This window comes from Camelus dromedarius, chromosome 2 (assembly GCF_036321535.1).
Source record: "Camelus dromedarius isolate mCamDro1 chromosome 2, mCamDro1.pat, whole genome shotgun sequence".
In the NCBI taxonomy this organism is placed as follows: domain Eukaryota; kingdom Metazoa; phylum Chordata; class Mammalia; order Artiodactyla; family Camelidae; genus Camelus; species Camelus dromedarius.
The window spans coordinates 16,766,636-16,788,700 of NC_087437.1; the positions used below are offsets into that span (position 1 = coordinate 16,766,636).

Below are 22,065 nucleotides of genomic sequence, written 5' to 3' on the forward strand. Positions count from 1 at the left end.
GTCTCTTTGTGGTACAGCATATCAAATCCTTTTTAGAAAAAGGAATGCTATATATATAAACTATTAGTGAATTGATAAACTGTAATGAGAGTTTTGCTGTGATGAAATTAATGACCATGATCCTTGCCTATTAGAAAGTACCAAAAATGAGAAAATGTGTATCTCGGGAAAAAACAGCATGCATGCCCCTAGTGGCAAGTAAATCAGCCTGGCAGAAGACATTCCAAAGCTAAAATGCTTTTATTTTCTTAAAGAATTTCTCTGCATCAGGGGCTGGCAGTGATGCCCTAGATAAAGTCAGTCTAGGGAAGGTGGAAGGACACTTCTCCAACAATGCATTTTAGATCTGCAGATTTAAGAAGGGCTCATTCTGTCTACTTATTGAAGGAGAAGTGGAAATACACAGAAAGACAAAGAACAATTTTCAAGAATTTAGTAATCCAGTTCCAACAGACCAAGAATTCTCCTTGAGATCCTTATTGTGTCAATTGACGTTGCTCTTAAATGTCTGCTACATTGCTGGTAGGAAAATGTACTGTAGGATTTTTTAAGCACAAATCTATGTAAACTCAAGTAATTGACAGATAATTAATGTACTGATTCATTTCATGTAGATTAGCATTCCCTTAGAGCAGGCTTACCCGCCGTAGGGTACAGTGAGCCCTTGATGTCCACTGCCTCTAATTGTGGCTTCTTGTATTTACACCCAACTTCCTGTTACTAGTGAAGACTTTCAAGAATATATACTCTTTAGAATTTTTGTGTTTCATAATCATATTTTCCTTCCAGATTCAAAATAAACCAGAAAAGAAACCTGGAACACCTCTTCCACCTCCAGCCAACTTTCCAAGTAGTCCCCGACCTCTCTCCCCTGTTCCTCATGTGAATAATGTTGTGAAGGCAACATTATCTGTAAACATTCCACGGTTCTACTTTCCTGAAGGACTCCCCGACGCCTGCAGTAATCATGAACAGACTTTAAGCAGAATTGAAAGTGCTTTCGTGGATATTGAAGATCAGAAAGCAGATATTTATGAAATGGGGAAAATTGCAAAGGTAATGTAACTGCTAAATATTGCATAGTCTCCCTTTCTCTAGCAATGTCAGCCTCCCTCTCTTTACTGCCTCCTTGCTATCTGTTTTTCAGCATGCATAGATTTATTTCCATATTGAAAAAATTTATTTGATGCTGATGTATCTTTAGCTATGGTCCTACTTCATGGAACTCTGAAGTTTAAAAAAAAATTTAAAAAAAACCTTAGTGGTCTCCCAGTCCAACCTCCCATTTAATACGGGAATTCCATCCATGACATCACTGGCATATATATTCATTATCTGCTTGAATGCTTTCAGTAGCAGGAAACTCACTGCCTTGCCAAGCAGCCTGTTCTATCATTAAATAGCCTTAGTTGTTAGAAAAATTTCCCTTGTGTTGAATACAGATCACTTTTTTTTGTTCTCGTTCATTGATCATAACTATTTGCCCTGAAGCCAGACAAGGAACCTTTATGCCAACTCAACACAGTAATTCTTCCCAGAAATAAATGGATTTGCCACTAGGAAGCAAGTCTTTGATACTTTCCAGTATATCCAGATGCTTCTTATTTAAGATCTTAGCCCCGTATGCTAGAACTACTATAACATCTTCAGCAACTGGATCCTGTACCCGCAGCCACCTCCTAGAACAGTTAATACTGAGCATAGCCATCCGTTTATATTTGAGCATGTCATTCCCTAGCTCAGCCATATTCAGAGATTCCTACCATCTATAGGGGTGTTTCGTTTGGGTTTTATTTTTGTCATGCACATATATTGAAGAGTCATATCATACCTCAGGAATTAACAGTGGTCTCAAGCTGTGCTTCAAGAAACAGAGGGGTTTAGTGGGCTAAGGGCTGTATATGGGCAAGTAAACACCAAGTGGGAGTTCCCAAGACCCCATGTACACTTCCACTCGGAATGGTTCCTCTGCTTTCAGGAATAATGTTTAGGTTGAAAATTACTGATTTTGAAGATGAAACCCAAACTACTGTTCCCTGAGTGAGCCTGACCCAGCTGCCCTCCCACCGGCATGCTCTACATTTGGGCTCTCATAGTTGTCCCCTCCAAAATGGGCTTCCACTCTGCCAGCCCCAACATCATCCCTCCTCTGAGGCCCAGCTTCCGTCGTGTCCTGAGAGAAGTCCCTGAATCCCTGCCTCCTCTCTCCTACCTCTAACCTCAGACCGTTTGTTACTGCTGTTAAATAATTTGTAAATAAGAGTGATTTTAAGGGAAATGAAAAATAATACTTTTTTATGCTTTTTTTCTTCATACCCCCGACTTAGAACTTGCTTGTTGACCCCTTAGATGTTTCTCATGAAAAACAAACTCCTTCATTCCAGAAACAAGCGTTTACTTGTTTCCACTCTATTGTACATGTGAGGAAACTGAAATCCCACAAGTACTGACCTGAAGTCCCAGCATCTGTCTGTCTCAGAAGTCCTCTTGACTCTTACATTGTGCTGTTTCTGCCATGTTGTCTCCCCTGAACATATGCTAACACATCATCAGCTAACTTCCAAGCTATATCCACCCAAATAAATTACAAGTTCTTTCAGGGCATTGGCATTTTCTTATCCAAAGCTTTGAGAGATGGCTATTTTAAGAGTCAAGATGGTAAATTATTTGAAAATGGGCTGAAACGATGAATCTAAATCCAAAAGAGAATTTAGCAAGGATGAATGAAGTCTGCTTTTTGAGATAACATATTAATTGCATAAATGCTAACATGGTAACAGTCTGTGCAGCAGAAACAGGAGGTTTCATGGACTGCTTCAGGCAGGCAGACAAAGAGACACTATGCAGACTTAGGGACATAGTAGTTCCCTGGTGCTCTGCTGGGCTCCCCACATCTGGAGAACCAATCCAAGTGATTAGTGCCTTGCTGTCGGAGACCTGCTGTCTGCTCTGTCTTGAAGGTTTCTGGGCAGCCTTCCTCCTCTGAATACTCCCAGCCCCTGACTGAGGAGCCTCTCTGCCACCCTGCCTCCCTGCGCCTGCTCTGGCTCTCCCACCCTGTCTCATGGTAGCTCTGCCCTGCTCTGTGGTGCAGTGGCCCGCCAGCACGCCACAGAATCAGTGAGAGGAGAGCAGAGCCAAGGACTCCACAGGTGGTCAAGGAAAGGGTAGGGAAGAGTGAGTCAAGTCAGGGGAGGAGTCTGCATGCTGGGGAGTCAGAGGAAGGACTGTCCTATTTACAGACAGTGAGGATCATTCTGTATGTGGCATCAGGAAAAGCTGCCAGTGGTGAAGCTGGCAACATAGAGAAGTTTAAAAAGATAGAAAACTATTTTGTTTGGCTATAAGAACAGTCATTTACATAACAACTTACTGTTTATACCAAATCATCATGTGTCACAATAGCCAGTAAACACATACATGTCTGATTAACTTGTCTGAATTGGACTTGACTATAGCCCTAAATTCCATTCAGAGGTGCTAAGCATTTGTGTTCATTGTTCCTAGACGTCTATTATCAGCTCAGGTAGCAGTGAGCTGCTCATACCTTTAAAAAGTCAAAATTAACATTGAATATAAAAATGGCAGATTTGTGGATAATGACCTTAGAAGATATCATGAGTGTATAGACTTGTAGTTTTGTTTTCTTTTTCTTTTTTTTTTTTTTTTACTTATAAATTCATTGATTTTTTAAAAAAATTTTATTGAAGTGTAGTTGATTCACAATGTTGGTTTCAAGTATACAGTCAAGTGATTCAGTTATACATATACATATATATTTTTTCTTTTCAGATCCTTTTCCATTATATGTTATTAACAAGAAATTGAATATACTTCCATGTGCTATGTAGTAGGTCCTTGTTGTTTATTTATTTTATATATAGTAATGTTTATCTGTTAATCTCCAAACCCTAATTTATCCCTCCCTGCCCTTTCCCCTTTGGTAACCATAGTTTGCTTTCTCTGTCTATGAAAGATTTGGTTTTTGGTTTGTAAATAGAATGTCTTTTTTTTTAGATTCCACATAAAAGTGGTATCATATGATATTTGTCTTTTTCTGTCTGACTTACTCGATATGATAATCTTTAGGTCCATCCATGTTGCTGCATATGGCATTATTTCATTCTTTTTTATAGCTGAGTAATATTCCATTGTGTATGTGTGTGTGTGTGTGTGTACACAGCTTCCTTATCCAGTCATCTGTCAATGGACATTTAGGTTGTTTCCATGTCTTGGCTATTGTAAATAGTGCTGTTATGAACATTGGGGTGCAGGTGTGGAGAAAAAAGGAACCCTCCTACACTGTTGGTAGGAATGTAAATTGGTGCAGCCACTATGGATGACAGTATGAAGGTTCCTTAAGAAACTAAAAATAAACTTACCATTTGATCCAGCAGTCCCACTCCTGGGTGTATATTGTTTTGTTTTCAAACACTATATTAGGTCATTTTATTGGATTTTGCTTCTTTGTTCTCAAAATCATTTATTTTAAAAAAATTCGTTTAATCATATCTTCCAGCTCACTAATCCTGTGTAATCTAGCTCTTCCTTGGCCACGGCAGTCTGTTAGCACTCTCTGAACCAGCCCACTTTCTGCCCTTCTGTGCTCTGCAGACCAGTCCTCACCCCTGGGCAGCAGACCTGCGCCTGCAGCACTCGGGCTCATGTGCTCATGTTCTCACTGCAGGCTGGCTGTAGGAAAAGGAAAGACAAAGGGCAAGGAGGTGGTCAGGGCAATAAATGAACATTTTTATGGATTCTTGTGGTTTATAAAGCTATTTGGATGGCCAGCTTGAGTTTACAGTCTACCCTGAGTGATAATTAAGTGTGGCTCAATTGGGGATCTGTTTTTAAGTGCAAAGAAAACTCTGTGTGTATGAAGTATGTGTCTGGAGAAGAAATGAATAGAGAATGAATCTGAGAGGGACAAAAGCAGCGTAGGAACAGAAACTGAGGAACAGCCAGGAAAGTACTTGTCACCATTGAGTTTTAGCGTCTATCAGAAAGTTGAGGGGAAAGCATAGAACTGTCTTCTGACCGGTGCAAAGCCCCCACCTCTTCTCATTGGCTGATGTAGCACCATCTTGACCCATCATGCCTGTGGCCTGGAGGGTAGCTTCTCTGTACCTTTATTTCTTCATCTGCAGAATGGGGTAAAAATGCCTGCCTTCTCTGTATGGGATCGTGTCAGGACCCAATGAAACAGCAAGCGTGAGACATCTTTAAATGTTAAAGAACATTACAAATATTGGGCAGTCATCTCTTTCTGAGTATCATTAGATAACCTTGCTGTCAGTTCTTTATGTTGTGGCCCATTCTCAGATCAAATTATAGGTATTAATCGGGTTTCCTTTGCTCCAGTGGCTTGGATTGCCACACTCTGACTCTTGCCTCCTCCTCTAGACATAAGTTTCCTGAACCCACTTTCAGCGTGTCCTGTGCCTCCTCACTTGTGTCCGTTCTTTTCCTTTGTAAAAAATCATGGCACGGGCTTGTTCTCTCCTTTGTTATAAAGGCCTATATTCTGTTGCCCTCAGATTTATAGCATTTACTTTTTTAGTTTTTTATTGATCTCCTGACTCCCTTTATCTTAATTCTTTGTTTTTAAGCAGATGCAGGCCAGTCCTGCATTTCTAAAAAATGGTCAGAGTGTAATGTCTGCAGCCCTTGCCATCCACTGTCCTTCCAGTTTCCCTTTGGCATTTTCTCCAAGGGCCTGATACCCCTCATGCTGCCCGATGCTTGGCTACTCAGGGTGCCCCATACCAGAAAAACAGGGCAGCCCTTTCCCATCTCCTTTAGACATATCTGGTCTGTGCCTTACCTCTTAGAATTCTGCCTTTGGATCATAGTAAATTTGTAAGTGTTAATCTCGGTGATTCACTACTCTTTACGAGCTGACGTGTATGCACTTTAACGGGAGTCTTCTGGATAAAAGACCGTAATCCAAGGGTATGAAAATTGTTTAACAGTGGAAGTAGCCCCACGGAAGGTGGTAAGTACACAGCCCCTGGGGTGTTTCAGCTGAGCTGGTGACCACTCCCCCAGGTTGAGCTGGAAGATTCCTAATCTCTTCCAATTCTGAAAAATCCATAGTGACTCTAATGGTAGGAGCCTCAAGCACTTTGGCAGGCCAGTTCCAATCCCTCCCTGTATTTTCTGTCTGCTGGCGGCTCTGCACCCCTACCTCCATTATACAGACTTTCAGCTTTCCCAGCAGCTGCCAATACCCTGCCACATCTAAGAGCATTTTCTTGGTAAAGTACAGACTCCGGATGAAAGAGAACATTGGGATTGGGGAAAGTGGATTTGACAGTTACCACCCAAAGTATATTAATTGTGAGCTTTGTACCTTGGCAATCATAATTTACACAATAAACAAAATCCATTTGGTTGCTAAGCAACACCTTTCCCTCATTCTTGACCTCAGTGGAGGTATTTGACCTCTGGACTTAAGAAATCTTAAATTCCACCCTGCTTGCAGAACATGCTTTAGTGGCCCTGGCAGAAGCAACCTCTTATTTCTGCCCTGTACTTATCTCCCTTGGCTTGAATCTCCCCATCCATATCCTCATCTCTGACAGGAACCCAGCAGCCCTGGGCATTCTCAGTATAAGTAATCTCAGACAGGGCATTCTTCAGGCTTCTGTGGGGACCTCCCCCCCCCAGCCCCGTGCACTGAGGCCTCACACCAGGAGCAACTTCACCTGAACCTAATGTGGATTCACATCAAGTCAGCTGCCAGAGGAGAAACCTCCTGTCATAGGATGATGAAGATTCAGTAGATCCTGTATCTAATATGAATAATAAGAATATCTTTATCCAATAACAAGATGTGACTCTTTCAAGAGCTTCAGATTTGTGACTGTGTTTTATGTGTGTATACAAAACTGGCAACATTTGAAGACTATTTCTCTGCTAATATATAGATATTATTATTACTTAGAGGTAAAGATTTCTCCTGTGGGTAAAAAGCACATAAATTTGGTAAGAACTCTTATAAGAGTATGAGAATAACATTTTAATTGAAATTAAAACCTTTTTATTAAGGAGGAAAAAGAGCATTACCTTTTAAGATATTGTCTTTTAGTTCTTCCTAAGGCTTGTATAATATGTAGTCATTTGTGGTGTCTTCTAATATATAAATAAAGGATAGCATTTTAATTTTTACCTTTCACTTTCACCTGAATTGTAAAGTTAAATAGATTTAAATAGATCTGATAACTATTTTCTTGAACAGACCAGGCTTTTCTGGTTCTTCTTGAACCTGGGGCTTGACATAATAAACAAAGGAGAGAGAGGGGAATAGGTGGGAGAGTGCATTGACACCCAGCGACCAAGCAATGAAGGTGGCCTTTTTTTCTGCCATAGGAAGGAAGGGCATATACAACCATGACATTCAGTCATTTCTTTCTCTTCCTAATGGTAGGAAATATATGATGTAAGAGTGGTAGGAAGGAAGGGAGACCGGTTGCTTTAACTATCAGGATAGTGGAAAGGAACATCACCGTAAATGAACTTGAAGAAAAGGTAAATGGATTTGCATTTTCTTCATTAAACATGTCACCTTCTCATTTTGTTTCCCCTCTGTCCCTCTGAATCTACCCTAGCTGATGTGTTTGCCTCTGCCCCAGTTTTGCTGATCCAAGGGTCCTCTGTCCAGTGTGGCGTGAAGGGTAAAAGCCTCAAAGGCCCTTTCTTTGTCCATGTCATCTCTTCACTGCCCCTTGGCTCACGCTGTATTTGTGTTTTGTTTGCAGGTCTGCGGCTGTCCTCTCTATTGGAAAGCCCCTATGTTCAGGGCTGCAGGGGGAGAGAGGACTGGGTTTGTGTCAGCACAGTCATTCGTCGCCATGTGGAGAAAGTAAGTGTGAGCAGTTACTCAGGCTTGGCAAAGAATTGCCTGGTCCTCATGACGTGCTTTACAAAGGTCACTTATTTTACTCATTTATTAATTTTCCCCTTACCCTTTATTTCAACAAGTAAAATTCAGTGATTCACAACTTTTTATGCCTACACACAAATTCTTTCCATAAGCCTTTATCTTATACGGCTCTAATCAGTAAAGCAGATCTTTATAAATACTTCTTTAATAAATATTTGATGGTTTCTTAGTTTCACTTATTAAATTTGAGTCTTAGGGTTTGACTCTGATAGCATGTGTCATGTAAAAAATACAGCTTCCACTCTCATATGGTCCAGTTTAGAATTATATCTAGTTGATTTATTTAAAATAACTGAATTCTAATAGAGTTTAATCATTACTTTTTGAAAGCTCCAGTTAAGGAGCAAATGAGTAGAATGTTTCACGAGACTCTTGGATTTTAACATCCTGACAAGTTTTCTTGAATTCAAACTCAAGTTTCTTCCTTCTTTTATTTTTTTCTGCCTTCTTTCTTCTTTAGAAATTATTTCTTGTTGTATTTCCACAATTTAAGAGAGTGTTATAGCTTGCCCCTTCTACTTCTTGTAACTAATCAGTCTTCCTTACATATATTCTTCTCACCATTTCTGGGCTAGATACCCTTCCTGGTGAACTTTTGGGAAATGCTACTCACCTACCATCATCATAATTTAAAATCAACATATGATAGCAAAATTCAGCTTACAGATTCCTTCAATCCTTTTATGCCACCTAAAAGCCGTTAGTTAGCCCTTAGTATAATGCTTGAGAACATAATAGGTGATTAATAAGTATATTCTTATTTCTAAAAATTTGGTAGCAAATTGAATTCATCAAGTTCTTAGAATAGAACTAAAGTGATCAGGGCATATAAGACTACCAGTTAATGGACTTCTTTTAAAGAACAACATCAAAGCTAAAAGTTACAAATGTTTCACGTTTTCCAGTTAAATTTTAGTCAGTTTGTACAGGGAGTAGTTGTAAATTGTCTGCATAGCAAGGGCTAAAATGGTGCTAGGAGAATCATTTCTCATAGAACAGCAGGATGACACTCCAAAGTCAGGGCCGTGGTCACTATTTCACCTCCCCTATGGCAAATAGGAAATGGCTGGATAAAAATCTAAAAAATGCCTTTTTTTTTTCCTGTGTGTGGGTAAGTAGTCATAAAAGTAAAAGAATTCCTTGGAGTCTGGAATTAGCAAAAAAGCACTAATTAGCAGGAGTAAACCGGTAAAGGAATTGGCATTTGCCATTGAGGTATTTATCTTTGGTGTTCTGGCAGCCTAGAACTTGAGGGAAGAAAATAGAACCGAGGGCCTGAGCAATAGAGGGGTCAGCTTGGATTCCCTACCCTTTCCCCACTGGTAAAGCCAGGACTTCAGCTGGGTGGTCTGCCTATCTGTTATTATTACTGTTGTTATTTGAAATCAGCATGTAACAGTAGAGGAATTGAAGAACTTGAAATGTGTAGATGTTCCAACTTTCATTCAGCTAGCCTCTCCCCTGTGGTAGGTGCCAGGCCCTGAAAAGGCCTCAGCTGGAGTGTGAACCAGAAAGAGCTGTTTTACACAGCCACTGAGTTCAGCACTGTTGGCAGAAATCATCTGACCATCTGAGAAAGCAGCAAGATATGAGTTATGGTTGTTTAAGAGAAAGCTTTGAATAAGCTAGGAGATTGAAAAAAGGAAGTAGTGCAGTCTATAAATGATTAGAGCCAGAGAGAAGAGCTGAAACTGCTTACATTCTAAGTTATTTTGAATATGCTAGGACCCTATGTTAGTGAGTCTGAGGCTGACTGTAGCAAAGGAAAACTAGTAATCAACTTGTTTAGCTACAATTAACTATATAATGTTAAGGAGGGTAACAGCCAGGTTTTTGGTTTTTGGGGGTATTTTTGTCTTAAGATATTTGTGTCACCGAGATAGGATGGCCATTTATGTTGGTGGGCAGAGCAGCAGCAGCACCCACACAGATGTATTCCTTTATTGAGATGAATCATTTTCGTTTGCTCTCTAAGGAAAAGAGATTCCTGCAAAAGGCAGAAGGGGAAAAAAAAGACATGGAACACAAGTCTTCACTTTCAGTTACTGCAGGAAACTGCTTATGAAGTTACATAGCATGAGCAACTGTCCCTATCTTTTTCATTAAAAAAAAAAAATCCCATGAATGGATATGTGAAATATCTCTGTATTAAAGCTTTAATCTTCTGGCTAGATACTATAATGACTGGAGCGCCCTCTAGTGGGAATTCCTTCTAAGCACTTAAAAAGCATTTTAAAAACCAGGGTGCTTTAAAGGAGACCCAACTATGGCTATGTTGGGAGACTAAGCAACTAAGCATGATGATTTGAATTACCACACTGACCTGGAAGAAGACATTTGTTTATTTTTGTAATTTTTTACAAATTGTACCCTTTGCATAAAGTGACTTGGATCCAAGTATAATATATTAAAACTTTCAAGTACAAAAAATAACTGGCAGATGATGCAGAATTAAAATATATTGGCGTATACATATACATGCTGACTTGCTCCAATAATAGGCTTTATATAATCTTGAGGGAAAAGTCAAATACGAAAATCCCAGCATAACAGAAATAATTTGCCTCCTGTCACAGTGCTCATGGGGTGGAGGCTTCTGAGGCCTCCAGGTGGTTTGAGGATGAACCCCTCCACCTTCCCCTACCTCTGCACCCGCTCCCTTCCCCACTCTGCTGCCTGTTTCATATCTGTACTCTGACATCTGCTTCTCTTACAGTCAAGACATTTTTAGGGGAAAGACATTGCTCCACAGCTTTTCCATTTGAGCTCCTGGTTTGCCAGCCTTGTGGCAAAGCTCCTCTCAGACAGAGCCAGAAATGTCACTCCAGCTTTTTTATGCTTTACTTTCTCTTACCTTTTCACACCAACGTGTCATTTGTCCGTTAACAAAACAGTGTTTTGTCTTAAGAGCTCTGGAAGACACCAGTTTAGAATAACCACGTTTAGGGGAAGGATATAGCTCAAGTGGCAGAGCACATGCTCAGCACCCAAAAGGCCAGGGGTTCAATCCCCAGTAGCTCCCCCAAGGGGAAATGAATGAAGAAAGCTAATCACCTCCCCCTCATAAAACAAACAATAAAAATAACTACATTTACCTTCTTTCTCCAGCTTTCACAACCTTTATTATTTCTTTTTCTCCTGCCATATAGAGTTCACTAGCCACTAGCATTGGCAAGAATAGTAATTCACCTTTTCTTTCTGTTTCATGCTTCTGATAGTAAAAGGTCATACCTGCGTTGACTTTTCCTTCTCAGAGTATCTGTCATATCTGTGCAGGTTTTATTTAGTGGTGCTGTCCTTTCTTCATAAAAGCACTGCTTTCCAAAGACTTCGCTGTCTTTTTGTTGTGATCATCCCACCCATTTTCTAAACCTAAGAGGTGGTTCCCATCAGCACCTACTGCACTAATCTTTTTGTGAAACATAGATTTATTTAACTTTGGGAGTCTTAGCATGCTGAAAAGTGATACAGAGAGTAAATATAAAGATCATTCTGTGGCTTTAATAATCACAAATGAAGACAGTTAAGTGTACATCTGTTAGACAGATCACAACCATTTTTTGAAAATCTTCTATGTGAAAATGACTATGCAGGGTGCTAAGGAAAAAAAAAAGCTTAAACTTTACCCTTTAGGTGCCAGAGAAATAAAAAAAAAAAAAGCTCATGGTACAATGGAATACATAACACATATAAATTAAATAGCACAAAGATCAAGAAGAAATTTAGTTGTCAGAGAAGGCTTTTTGAAAGAGGTGAGTTATTAGCTGGACCTTAAAGTATAGCCAGCATTCAGGTGGCAGAGTTGGGAGGGGCGGGGTTCTGGGAAAGCAGAACAGCGTGAGAAAGGGCACCCAGGCAGGAGTGCACATGGCACCTTCAGAGGAGAGTAGGTCAGGCCAGCTGCCTGGAGGGGAAATTGCGTTTAGCCAAGTGGTGAGATAGGTAGGTGGGCAGGCTCTAGCCTAACAGGGAGGGCCCTAAATGCCCAGCACAGACATTTAGACTTACTCATGTAAGTGGTAGAAAGCTACCTTACAGTTTTGGAAAAGGGAGTTACATGATCAGAGAATGTTTCAGAATGATGGATTGTCCATGATACAAGGTTGGATGAACACTGAAGCCTATTATGACCCTTTTCCCTTCTGGAAGTCTCAGGGTGGAGTAATAAGACCCTGGACTTGGTGGTAAAATGGAACTAGGAAGGAAGGAATGCTTATCTAGAATGTTTTGAGGAAATATTCCTCAGGACTGCAGTATTTCCATCTTGGATTCCAAGCACTTAGTGGTCCAAGCTAGAGACCTGGGAGTCATCATGGATTTCCCCCTGTTACCCCTCCACACATACCAACTACCATGTCCTTGCGTTTCAACCATATCTGCCCCCTTCTCTTCATCGCCCACTGCCAGTATCCATGCTCAAGCCCTTGGTTGGGTTTTTGCTTAATATTTCTGAAAAACACATCTGATCATGTCACTGTTCGAGTTGAAATTCTTCTGTGGAGTAGGCTGAAGTCTAGGCTTCTTGACCTAATGTAAAGGGCCTCCAGGATCCGATCCTGCATGCTCATGTCCCCGTCCCTTACCACCCCTGCACTTGCAGAGATAATCTAGGCACTCTCACGCCGGCATTTGTACTTGCGACCCTCTTAATCCACAGCAGCCCGGTTTCCTATTTCACCTATTCGGGGAATCTCACTGGCCCTCTCGTGTCCTTCCATGACAACCTGTGCGTATTACATCTGTGGTGGCTGTCACACAGGGGTATAATCTTATTGGTGTAGCTCTCTCACTAGACTGTAAGCTCCTTACAGGGCATAATGCCATGTCTCATTTTCTTTGTATCCCAAGTATCCGCAGGCCAGACTCAGTATCTGGCATACAATTAACATGCAATAAATGATTAAGGAAGGAAAACAGAAAATTTGAAGACTAATTGAATGTGGACAATAAGGAAGAGAAATAGGTCTAAAATGACTTCAAATTTTCAAGCCCAGGTAACTCATGGTGGTACCACTATTAACAAAAATAGACATCCATGAAAAGTACTGACTTTGAGAGGAGGATTCTAAATTTGGTTTTTGAAATTTTGACTTTGCTGTCAGAGTATAGTATCCAAATAGAAATTTCCAGCAATTAGTTGGACATGAGGAATTCTTAGAGCTTGGAGTCTTAATAGGACTTTTTTTTCCCTTAAGCCCGGTCCTTCAAAGTCTAATTTCAAAAGCCCCCTATCAGTTTGGTCCTGAGTATGTCTGCCAACCTGGGCAAACACGTTTATGTCTTAGGTGGTGCACAGTGGTTCCTCCTGGTAGGCAATTCTGGAACTCTGGATCCAGATGTCCTGAGCTAAACCTGAGCAGACATTCTCCTTCAAGTGTATTTTTACCTGTGGTCTCAGAAGCATTCTACAAAAATAATATACCATCTTGTTGTTGAGCTTTTACTAAAATGGCCCTTTTAATAATTTCTTGAAAAAAATCAAGAGCATGGAAAAAAATAATTTTTTTAATCATTGTAAGGAAAGCACTTGATTCTTGACCTTGATGGCCTTCTGATCAGACCAGAATTACCAAGTACTGATGTTGTAGTCATTGTTCACAGTAGCCAGTCTTCCTAAGCTGTTGTTTCTTTTATAGGTTGCTGAGTAACCATCACGATGATGCCTCTAAGTTTATCTGTCTTCTAGCAAAGCCCAGCTGCAGCTCTCTAGAACAGGATGATTTTATTCCTTTACTTCAGGTAATTTTCATTTCCTTTTTAAAATGGGTTTCATTTTTAGAGTTTCAGAGGTTTTTCAACTGTAAGATGTGTCAATTGAGATATACAAATCTAGAGGTCAGATTTCTAAAAGAGTGGTTTCCAGACTTGTTTTAGCAGTGAAATCCTTTTGTTAAGTGGAAATTAATGTAGAACCCGTAGTACAAAACAGGTAACAGAGCGCTCCTTCCGCTGAAGCAGAAGAGAAGGGCCACTCAGCCTCCCCCTTGGCCACCCACAGCAATCACGGAAGCACCTTGTGAAACCAGGCATTTGGCCTAGTTAGCTGAGTTGACCTTTGTTAAGGTTAAGAGAAAGAGAGCTCCAACAGAAAGAGCCGACCTGGGGAGTATTTTTATCCAGGCCTTCTGATGAGAATCAGTTGCACGCCAATATTGGAGCTGTTTTTACTGCAGCATTCTTTGTTACATATATTTCTTGTCAGTATTCTTAATTTCATGTCTAAATACTCAGTTTTCCTAAGAAGCTCACAAATTTTTTGAAGCTAAGGTCTGCCTTTCGTTTCTGTTGAATGCATATCATTGTTTTAGTTGTTCTAGTAAATCCTTGTTGACTGTTGGTAAGGATGCCTAAAGAAAGGCAAAAAAATACATTGACATACTTGGGGTTTTTTAAGTTGTATTCATGTCTACCGGGGTTTTTTTTTTTTGTAGATTTTTGTTGAACTATAACATACACACACAAAAAGACACACAAGTCATAGTGCATCAATCAGTTGATTTTCACAATGTGAGCACATCTGTGTAAGTAGCACCCAGATCAAGAAGCAGAACATTACCAGCACCCCTAAAGCTTCCCCTGCTCCCTCCTGATCACTGCTGCCCCGGGGAACCACTGTCCTGACTTCTAACACCATATGACATAGATATCTAATTGTTGTAATAGCTTTACATATTCAGAAAATGAAGTTGGGTTGTAATTTGTCTTATGTACAGGGTCTCTGAGCTTGTCTTAATTTGCATGATGACCTTGATTATCCTCAGCCCCATCTCCATGGTTTTGTTCCCCTTTAAAAAGTACTCATGGGAATGAGGATTCTTAATAGTTTTGTACATTTAATCAAAAATATTCATAATGTCGAACATTATCCCTATTTATGTTTTGTGAAAGTTCTGTAGCCACCCCTCGCCTCATCCCTGCATCCATTCCTGGCCCTGCTCTGTCTCCTGCAAACTGCGTATTTTGGGTCACTTTTGCTGTCTTCTGGTTGGGTCTGGCCAATGGATAGCACTGCCAGGAGGTGGGAGGGCGAAGGAGAAAGAAGTTAGGATTTCTTCCAGACTCCTTGCTTCAGCACAGTAACTGTGTTTCTCTGTGAACAGCTTCTGCTGGATAGCCCCTTCTCCACAGTTGTAGTGTCTATGGGGGTCCTGTAACTCTTTTTCTCCCATTGTTTTTGGCCCTGGGGACTGTAACAGTATCTTTCTGTCACTCATCCCCTGTGCCTCCCATTCCTTTGTCTGTTCCCTTAACTTGCCCACAACTCTACACGTAGTTATTTCATGAAAAGTTGGTATGGGTGACTTCTTTTTCCTGTGGGGACCCTACCCTGACTGAGTTTTATCAGAAGCTTTAATAAAAGCTTTGACAGGAATATAAATTAAGTCTATACCAAGAGAACTGCAAACAACAAAATTATAATTATGAGTTAGTGGACATTTATACTTCCTTCCCTTAAATGTAAGGAGAAATTTTATTTCTGTATAAGAAGTGAATATGTGGAGTCTTTTGGAAAAAGATGACAGACTCAGACATTTTCTTCCCATTATTTTCCAAACTCCTCTGAAGTTAAAACATAGAAATTTATAAGTAATAAACCCATGAAAGTGAATGGAACAGCAGAGAGGAGTGAAGGACAGAAAAATCAGTGTACAAGAGATGTAGTATTTCCTTAATTTAAGAACTCTGGAGTCTGGGTGAGGGATATACAAGAATTGTTTCTACTATTTCTGTGACTTTTCCATAATTTTAAAAATATTTCAAAATGAAAACTTTGTATATATATGATATATGTACATACATACATTATATTTAAATTTTTATTTGACTATATATTCAAATAAGAAAACAACATGTTACATACAAAGGATCAAAATGGCACTAGATTTCTCAGCAGTAACAATGGGGATCTGAAAGCAGTGAATCAATAATATCAACATTTTGAGGGAAAATTACTTTCAGTACAGAATTTTGAACCCAAACTGTCAATCAAGTTATAAGTTTAAAATAAAGATTTCAAAACTTGGAGAAAAAAAAAAAAAAAGATGTGGTACCTCTCGAAGACAGAAAGCAAAAGCAGGCTGAGGAGGCTGCAGTCCAGAACGAGGGGCTATGATGGGCTGCTGTGGAGAAGTGAGCTGCTCTGTTCCACTCTGCTCATTAGGGTCCCAGAGAGGCTGTAAACCCCAAGTCGGCAGATCTGACAAGAAGTATTAGAAATGGGAGACCCCTGAAGGTTGGTGTGCAGAACAGCTGACCAGCTGACTCCTTACCTGGTTCCCACATGCAAAGTGCAGCCTGACATGTTAACAAAACAAACAATAAAGCATGTTAAGACAAATCCCAATAGAGGAATGTCCTGGATAGTGTCTGACAAGTACCCCTCAAACTGTCAAGGTCATCAGAAACCAGGGAAGTCTGAAAACCTGTCATAGCCAAAAGGATTCTGAAGGGGCACAACAACTAAATGTAATACAGGATTCTAGAGCAGAAAAAAGACATCAGTGAAAACTAAGAAAATGTGAATAAAGGGTGGCCTTTAATAATAGTAATAATAATGTATCAATATTAGTTTATTAATTATAACAAATGCTAATGTAATAAAATATTAATAATTGGGGAAACTGGGTGCAGGGTATATGGGAACTCTTTACTCTCAATTTTTCTGTAAGTCTAAAATTGCCCTTTAAAAAGTCTTTTTTAAAAAAACTACTATATTCAGAAAGCATATATAGAACAAGAATAGAATCTTATTAAAACAGAATGCCAACACAAGAAAGAGCTGTCTGAATTTTAAAACATAAGTACCAAAACTTAAAATTTCAACATAAGGCCTGGAAACTGAAGTTTAAGGATATCTGTGGCACACACGTGCACACATGGGAGACAGAGACAGAAGAGACATAAAGGACCAGTTCAGGAATTTCAATATCTAACTAACTGGAGTCTGGGGAAGAAGAAGGGTGAAAATAGAGAGAAGGAAATCATCAAAGAAATAATACAGGGTGCAAAGAATTGGAAGGACTGGAGTGATGGGATGGGTCCAAAGACCAGGAGCCCAGTGGGATTCCTTGGGGTTCCTGTCCCTTTCCTGGGGAAACACAGCATGCCTGTGTAACCATCATCTGATCAAATACAGAATGTGACCCTCCCACCCAAATCTCTTATGTATCCTCCAGTCACTGCCCACAGAATCAGAGAAATAATACAGAATATAAGAAGTCTTTTGGTTGAAAGGAGTGCCACACACAATGAATTTTTAAAAGATATATATAAACAAGTCCTCTTGAAATTTTAGAAAAGCACTGAACTCTTCCAGAGAGAAAAACCAGGTCACCTTAATAGGAAAAAGAATCGGGGTGGTATTAGATTCTCGTTGGCAACTCTGTGGAAATGGATTTGAACTCAGATTTCTATATCCTGCCAAGCAATCAATTGGATATGAGGTTAGAATAAAGACATTTTAAAACTCTGAAAGCTTATCTCCTATTTTCTTAGAGAGTTACTTGAATATATACTACAGCAAATTAAGTAAACCAAGAAGGAGGAATGCATGAGATCCAGGAAACAGTAGATTCAATCCAGAGAAGCAGTGGAAGAAAGTTCCCAGGTTGGCACCTAAAGAGCAGCCAGCCCGGAATAGAGAAGGTGGAGGATTTATCTAGAGTTCTCCATAAAGGGAGGTAGGAGTGAGGAAGGATTCCATGCAATAGTAGTTATATCAGAAAACAGGGTTACTGGAGAGCATAATGAAGGCACAGCATTCTGTATCAGCAAGCTAAAGAAAAGCAATTAGAAACTCCAAGAAAAATGAAAAAACTGTGTAAAACAGTCTTGTATAAACAGGCAGCAACCTGAAATATGGCATGATTATAAACAACTGATGGAGGGTAAGAAAAGAAGGCTCATTTAACCTCAATGCCTGGAACATTCTCCTTTGAATGCCCCAAAGGATCTGACATTGGAACAGTAAGAAATGAGATGCATTCCTTCCATACTGCTTAACCTAGCATTCAACAGTATTTATGTAGTCAAAATATCATAAAACATTTTAATGTATAGCACCTAAAATCACCCTATGGATAAACTATAGAAAATTTTACTATGGTTGCAGAACAGTATTTTTAAAACCTGAATACTGTAAAAGTCAAAATATTGCCAACAAAATGAAAGGAGAAAAAAGGGAGAAAAGAAGATAAGGATAAGGGTGCTGTTATCATCAGTCTGTGTGAAGGGAAATTAAGGCACTAAGATGAATGAAGTGAGAAACAAACTTATAAGTAGATGATTTGCAGTTTACAAAGATAACCAATACAAGAACTAAAAATCTTAAACCTCAAGTACTGGGTAAGACAAGTAAGGTAGGACAGAATAAATGAGCTAAATCCTCATCTTTCCTAGCAAAGAATAATAAATATTGTCTAAAGTTGATAAAGCTGTAAAGAAAAGTAATTCAAACACAATATTAATTATATTTAAATTATAATTAAATTTATGTTTCATTATAGACATAAGCAAAAATATATATATATAAATGATTAAAAAGAAGTTGGGCTAAAGATGCATAAATGGGGTAGGTTGGTAGAATGTTTCTTTCCATCATAAGTTCTTATATACTCCTTGATTTTATACCATGTATATATATAATTTTTTAATTTTTTATTTTGGAGAATTGTGAGCATATACAAATACAGAGTAATCTACTGAACCACCATGTACCTATCACCTACCCCCCGATAATGATCAGAAATTAAAGAGATAGAGAATTAAAAAGCAGTAGCATTTTTAATAAATTGAAATCTTGATATGAGGAAAACATTAACAAAGTAGACCAATGATTAGCTAATTTGATCAAGAAAAAGGAGAAAGCACTAATATACAAAATAAGAAATGACAAGGAGGAACAGAAGACATTTTTATAAAATCATTAAAGACTATTTTGCAGACCTCTGAAAAGCTAGATGAAATGGATATTTTCCTAGGAAAACACATATGACCAAAATTGACCCCATTTTATTTAGACTAATTTAATCTAATTTCCTTAGAAGAAGTAGAGATACTTATTAAGGAACTACCCCACAGAAAGCACCAGGCCCAGCTAGTTTCACATTCTGTGAAACCCTCAAAGACCTGATAGCCCTAATGCTTAATAAATTATTCTGGATAATTGAAAGGGAGGAAAACACCATAGCTCCTTTTATGAATAAGTGTAATACTGGTATGTAAACCAGGTAAAGACAGTACAAAAAAGAAAACTGCAAATTAATATAATTCATGATAATGATGAAAAGTAGTAAGTGAAGTATTACCAAACAGAAAGCACATAACCTAGTTGGATTTATTCCAGGAAGTCAAGATTGGTTCACTATTAGGATCTTTATTAATGTCATATATCTAAGAAAAAAAATCATGATTGTCTCAATAGATGCTGAAATAACTTTGGACAAAATTTAACAACTGTTCATTTAAAAAACGCTCAAGAAAATAGGTATTTGAGATACATTTTTAACATGATTTTATATATATATGTATGTATATATGTATACACACATACACACACACACACACACACACACACACACACACACACATATGCATACATACACCTTAGTGCTTAAAGCAGGTACCTTATTTAATGGGAAAATATTAGCGGCATTTCCACTAAGATCAGAAACAAAGCAAGGATGCCTGCTATCTCCACTACTATTCAGAATTGTGCTGGAGTAGTTATACAAGAGAAAACAATTAGAGGCATAAGAGTGATTGAAGAAGTAGAAGTATCTATTCATAAAGGACATGACAGTAAACCTGGAAAACTAAGAGAATCGATGATAAAACTCAACCAATAAAAGATTTCAGTAAAACAGAGGGAAATAAAACTAACATACAAAATCAACAGATCTTCCATTTCTGACCAAGATGGAGTAACTGGGACTGGATTTACCTTCCCACTGAAACAACAAAAAATATCAGGGAAGAATTTAAAACAATGGTTTTCAAGATGCTGAACATCTGGCAACAAAAGATAGTGATTCCTGAGAAGGTGAGCTTTATGATTGTCCCATGCCAGAAAGGCCACCCATGTGATTAGAGGTTGAGACTTTCAACCAGTTGCTATCAGCCTGACCTCCAAAGAGGGGAGGGAGCCTAGAGATTGAATTCAGTCATGTGGCCAATAATTCAATAATGCCTACATAATGAAACCCAATAAAAAAAAAAAACAAAACTCTGGACACTGAAGCACGATTGAGCTCCCCTGGCTAATGATACACAGTGATGTGCTGGGAGGGTGACGTGTCTTGAGGACACAGAAGCTCCATGTTTCGGACCTTCCCAGACCTTGCCCTGTGCATCTCTTCTTTGGCTTGTCCTGGTTTGTATCCTTTATATTAGAATGGTAATCATAATTTGGTACTTTTGTCAGTTCTCTGGGTCATTTGGGAAAATTATTGAATCTGAGGGAATAATGGAAACCCCCAAATTTATAGCCAGTTAGTCAGAAACATGGGTGGCCTGGGAACCTGAGAGTTATGTCTGAAGTGCGAGGAGCCTAGTAGAGGGCTGTGCCTTTACCTGTGAAATCTGCACTATCTCTGGATAGTTGGTGCTGAAATTGCATTGCAGGGGAACAGGAAAATTATTTGAAGAGATGATGGCCCCAGATTTTCTGTACGTGATAAAAACTATGAACTCACAAACCCAAGATGCTCAATTAGCCCAAAGCACAAGAAACACAAAGAAAATTATACCAGGATATATCACAATAAAGTGGCTCAAAACCAATAATAAAAAGAAAGTTTGGAAAGCAGCAAGAGAAAATAGTCACATTTCATAGAGTGAAACAAAGATGACAGTGGATTTCATGTCAGAAAAATCCAAGCCGGAAGACACTGGAGCAACATCTTTAAAGTACTGAAAGAAAAGAACTATCAACCTAGAATACTATACCGAGAGAAAATATGTTCCAATAATAAGGGTGAATTAAAGATTTTTTTGGACATAGAAAAGCTGAAAGAATTCAACACCAGCAGAAATGCACTACAAGACATGTGTTTTGTTTGTTTGTTTTTAAAGTTGTTTAGGCAAGGAAGAAAATAATACCAGATGGAAATACAAAGCTACACAAAGAAATGAGCTCCAGAAATGGTAACTACATGGATAAATGTATGTGATTTTTTATTATTTGCATCTCTTTAGAAGGCAATTAACTCTTTAAACAAAACTATCAACAATATATTATGGTGTTTCTAACATATGTTTAAGTACAATTTGACAGCAGTAGCATAAAGACTGGGAGAAGAGAAATGGATGTGTATCGTTATGGTTCACATATAATCCACGAAGTGGTATAACATCTCTTGAAAGTAGATTGTAGTAAATTAGAGATCTGTGTTGTATCCTCTGATGCACCACTAAAATAACAAAGAGTTATAGCTAATAAGCCCAAAAAAGAAATAAAATGAAAGAATCATAAAGAACATTCAGTTAACCAAAAAGGAGGCAGAAAAGGAAGGGGAAAAAAAGAACAAAGAATGGATGGGACAAATAGCAAGATGGTAGATTTAAACCTAACCATCTCAGTAGTCACATTACATATAAGTGGTGTGAATACCCCCAGAAGGCAAAGATTAGACAAAAAAGCAAGACCCAAATATCTGTGTCCTGAAATAAATATAAAGGCACGAATACGTTAAAAGATACACTATGCTAACATTGATCAGAAGAAAGCTCTTACAAATAAATGGAAAGACATTCCAAGTTCATGGATTAAAAGACTTAATATTATTAAATGACCATAGTAGCTAGAATAATCTATAGATCAATGCAATCTCTATCAAAATCCCAGTGGCCCCATTCCCCAGCCCCTGGCAACTACCATTTCTATTCTCTGCATCTATGAGTTTAACTATTTTAGATACTTCATATTAAGTAGAATCATGGAGATGTTGTTCAGTGGGTATAAAATTTCAATTATTCAAGACAAATAAGTTTTAGAGATCTGCTCTACAACATAGTGCCTATCATTAATAATACTGTGCACTTAAAATTTTGTTAGAAGGTAAATCTTATGTAAAGCTTTCTTACCAAAAAAGAAAAAGAAAAAAGAAACAAAAAGAGAAGCA

General features: G+C 38.7%; 1 protein-coding gene across 4 annotated transcripts in view; it reads left to right on the plus strand.

Annotated features, from left to right (window-relative positions):
• Positions 1-22,065, plus strand: part of PPP2R3A (protein phosphatase 2 regulatory subunit B''alpha) — a 148,831-nt gene that overhangs the window by 68,250 nt on the left and 58,516 nt on the right. For all 4 annotated transcript variants that reach the window (XM_031439968.2, XM_064491403.1, XM_031440124.2 and 1 more), the window contains 3 exons: positions 790-1,056; positions 7,761-7,864; positions 13,582-13,684. In XM_031439968.2, the coding sequence (XP_031295828.1) occupies positions 790-1,056; positions 7,761-7,864; positions 13,582-13,684 (474 nt within the window). The remainder of the gene's footprint in view (positions 1-789; positions 1,057-7,760; positions 7,865-13,581; positions 13,685-22,065) is intronic.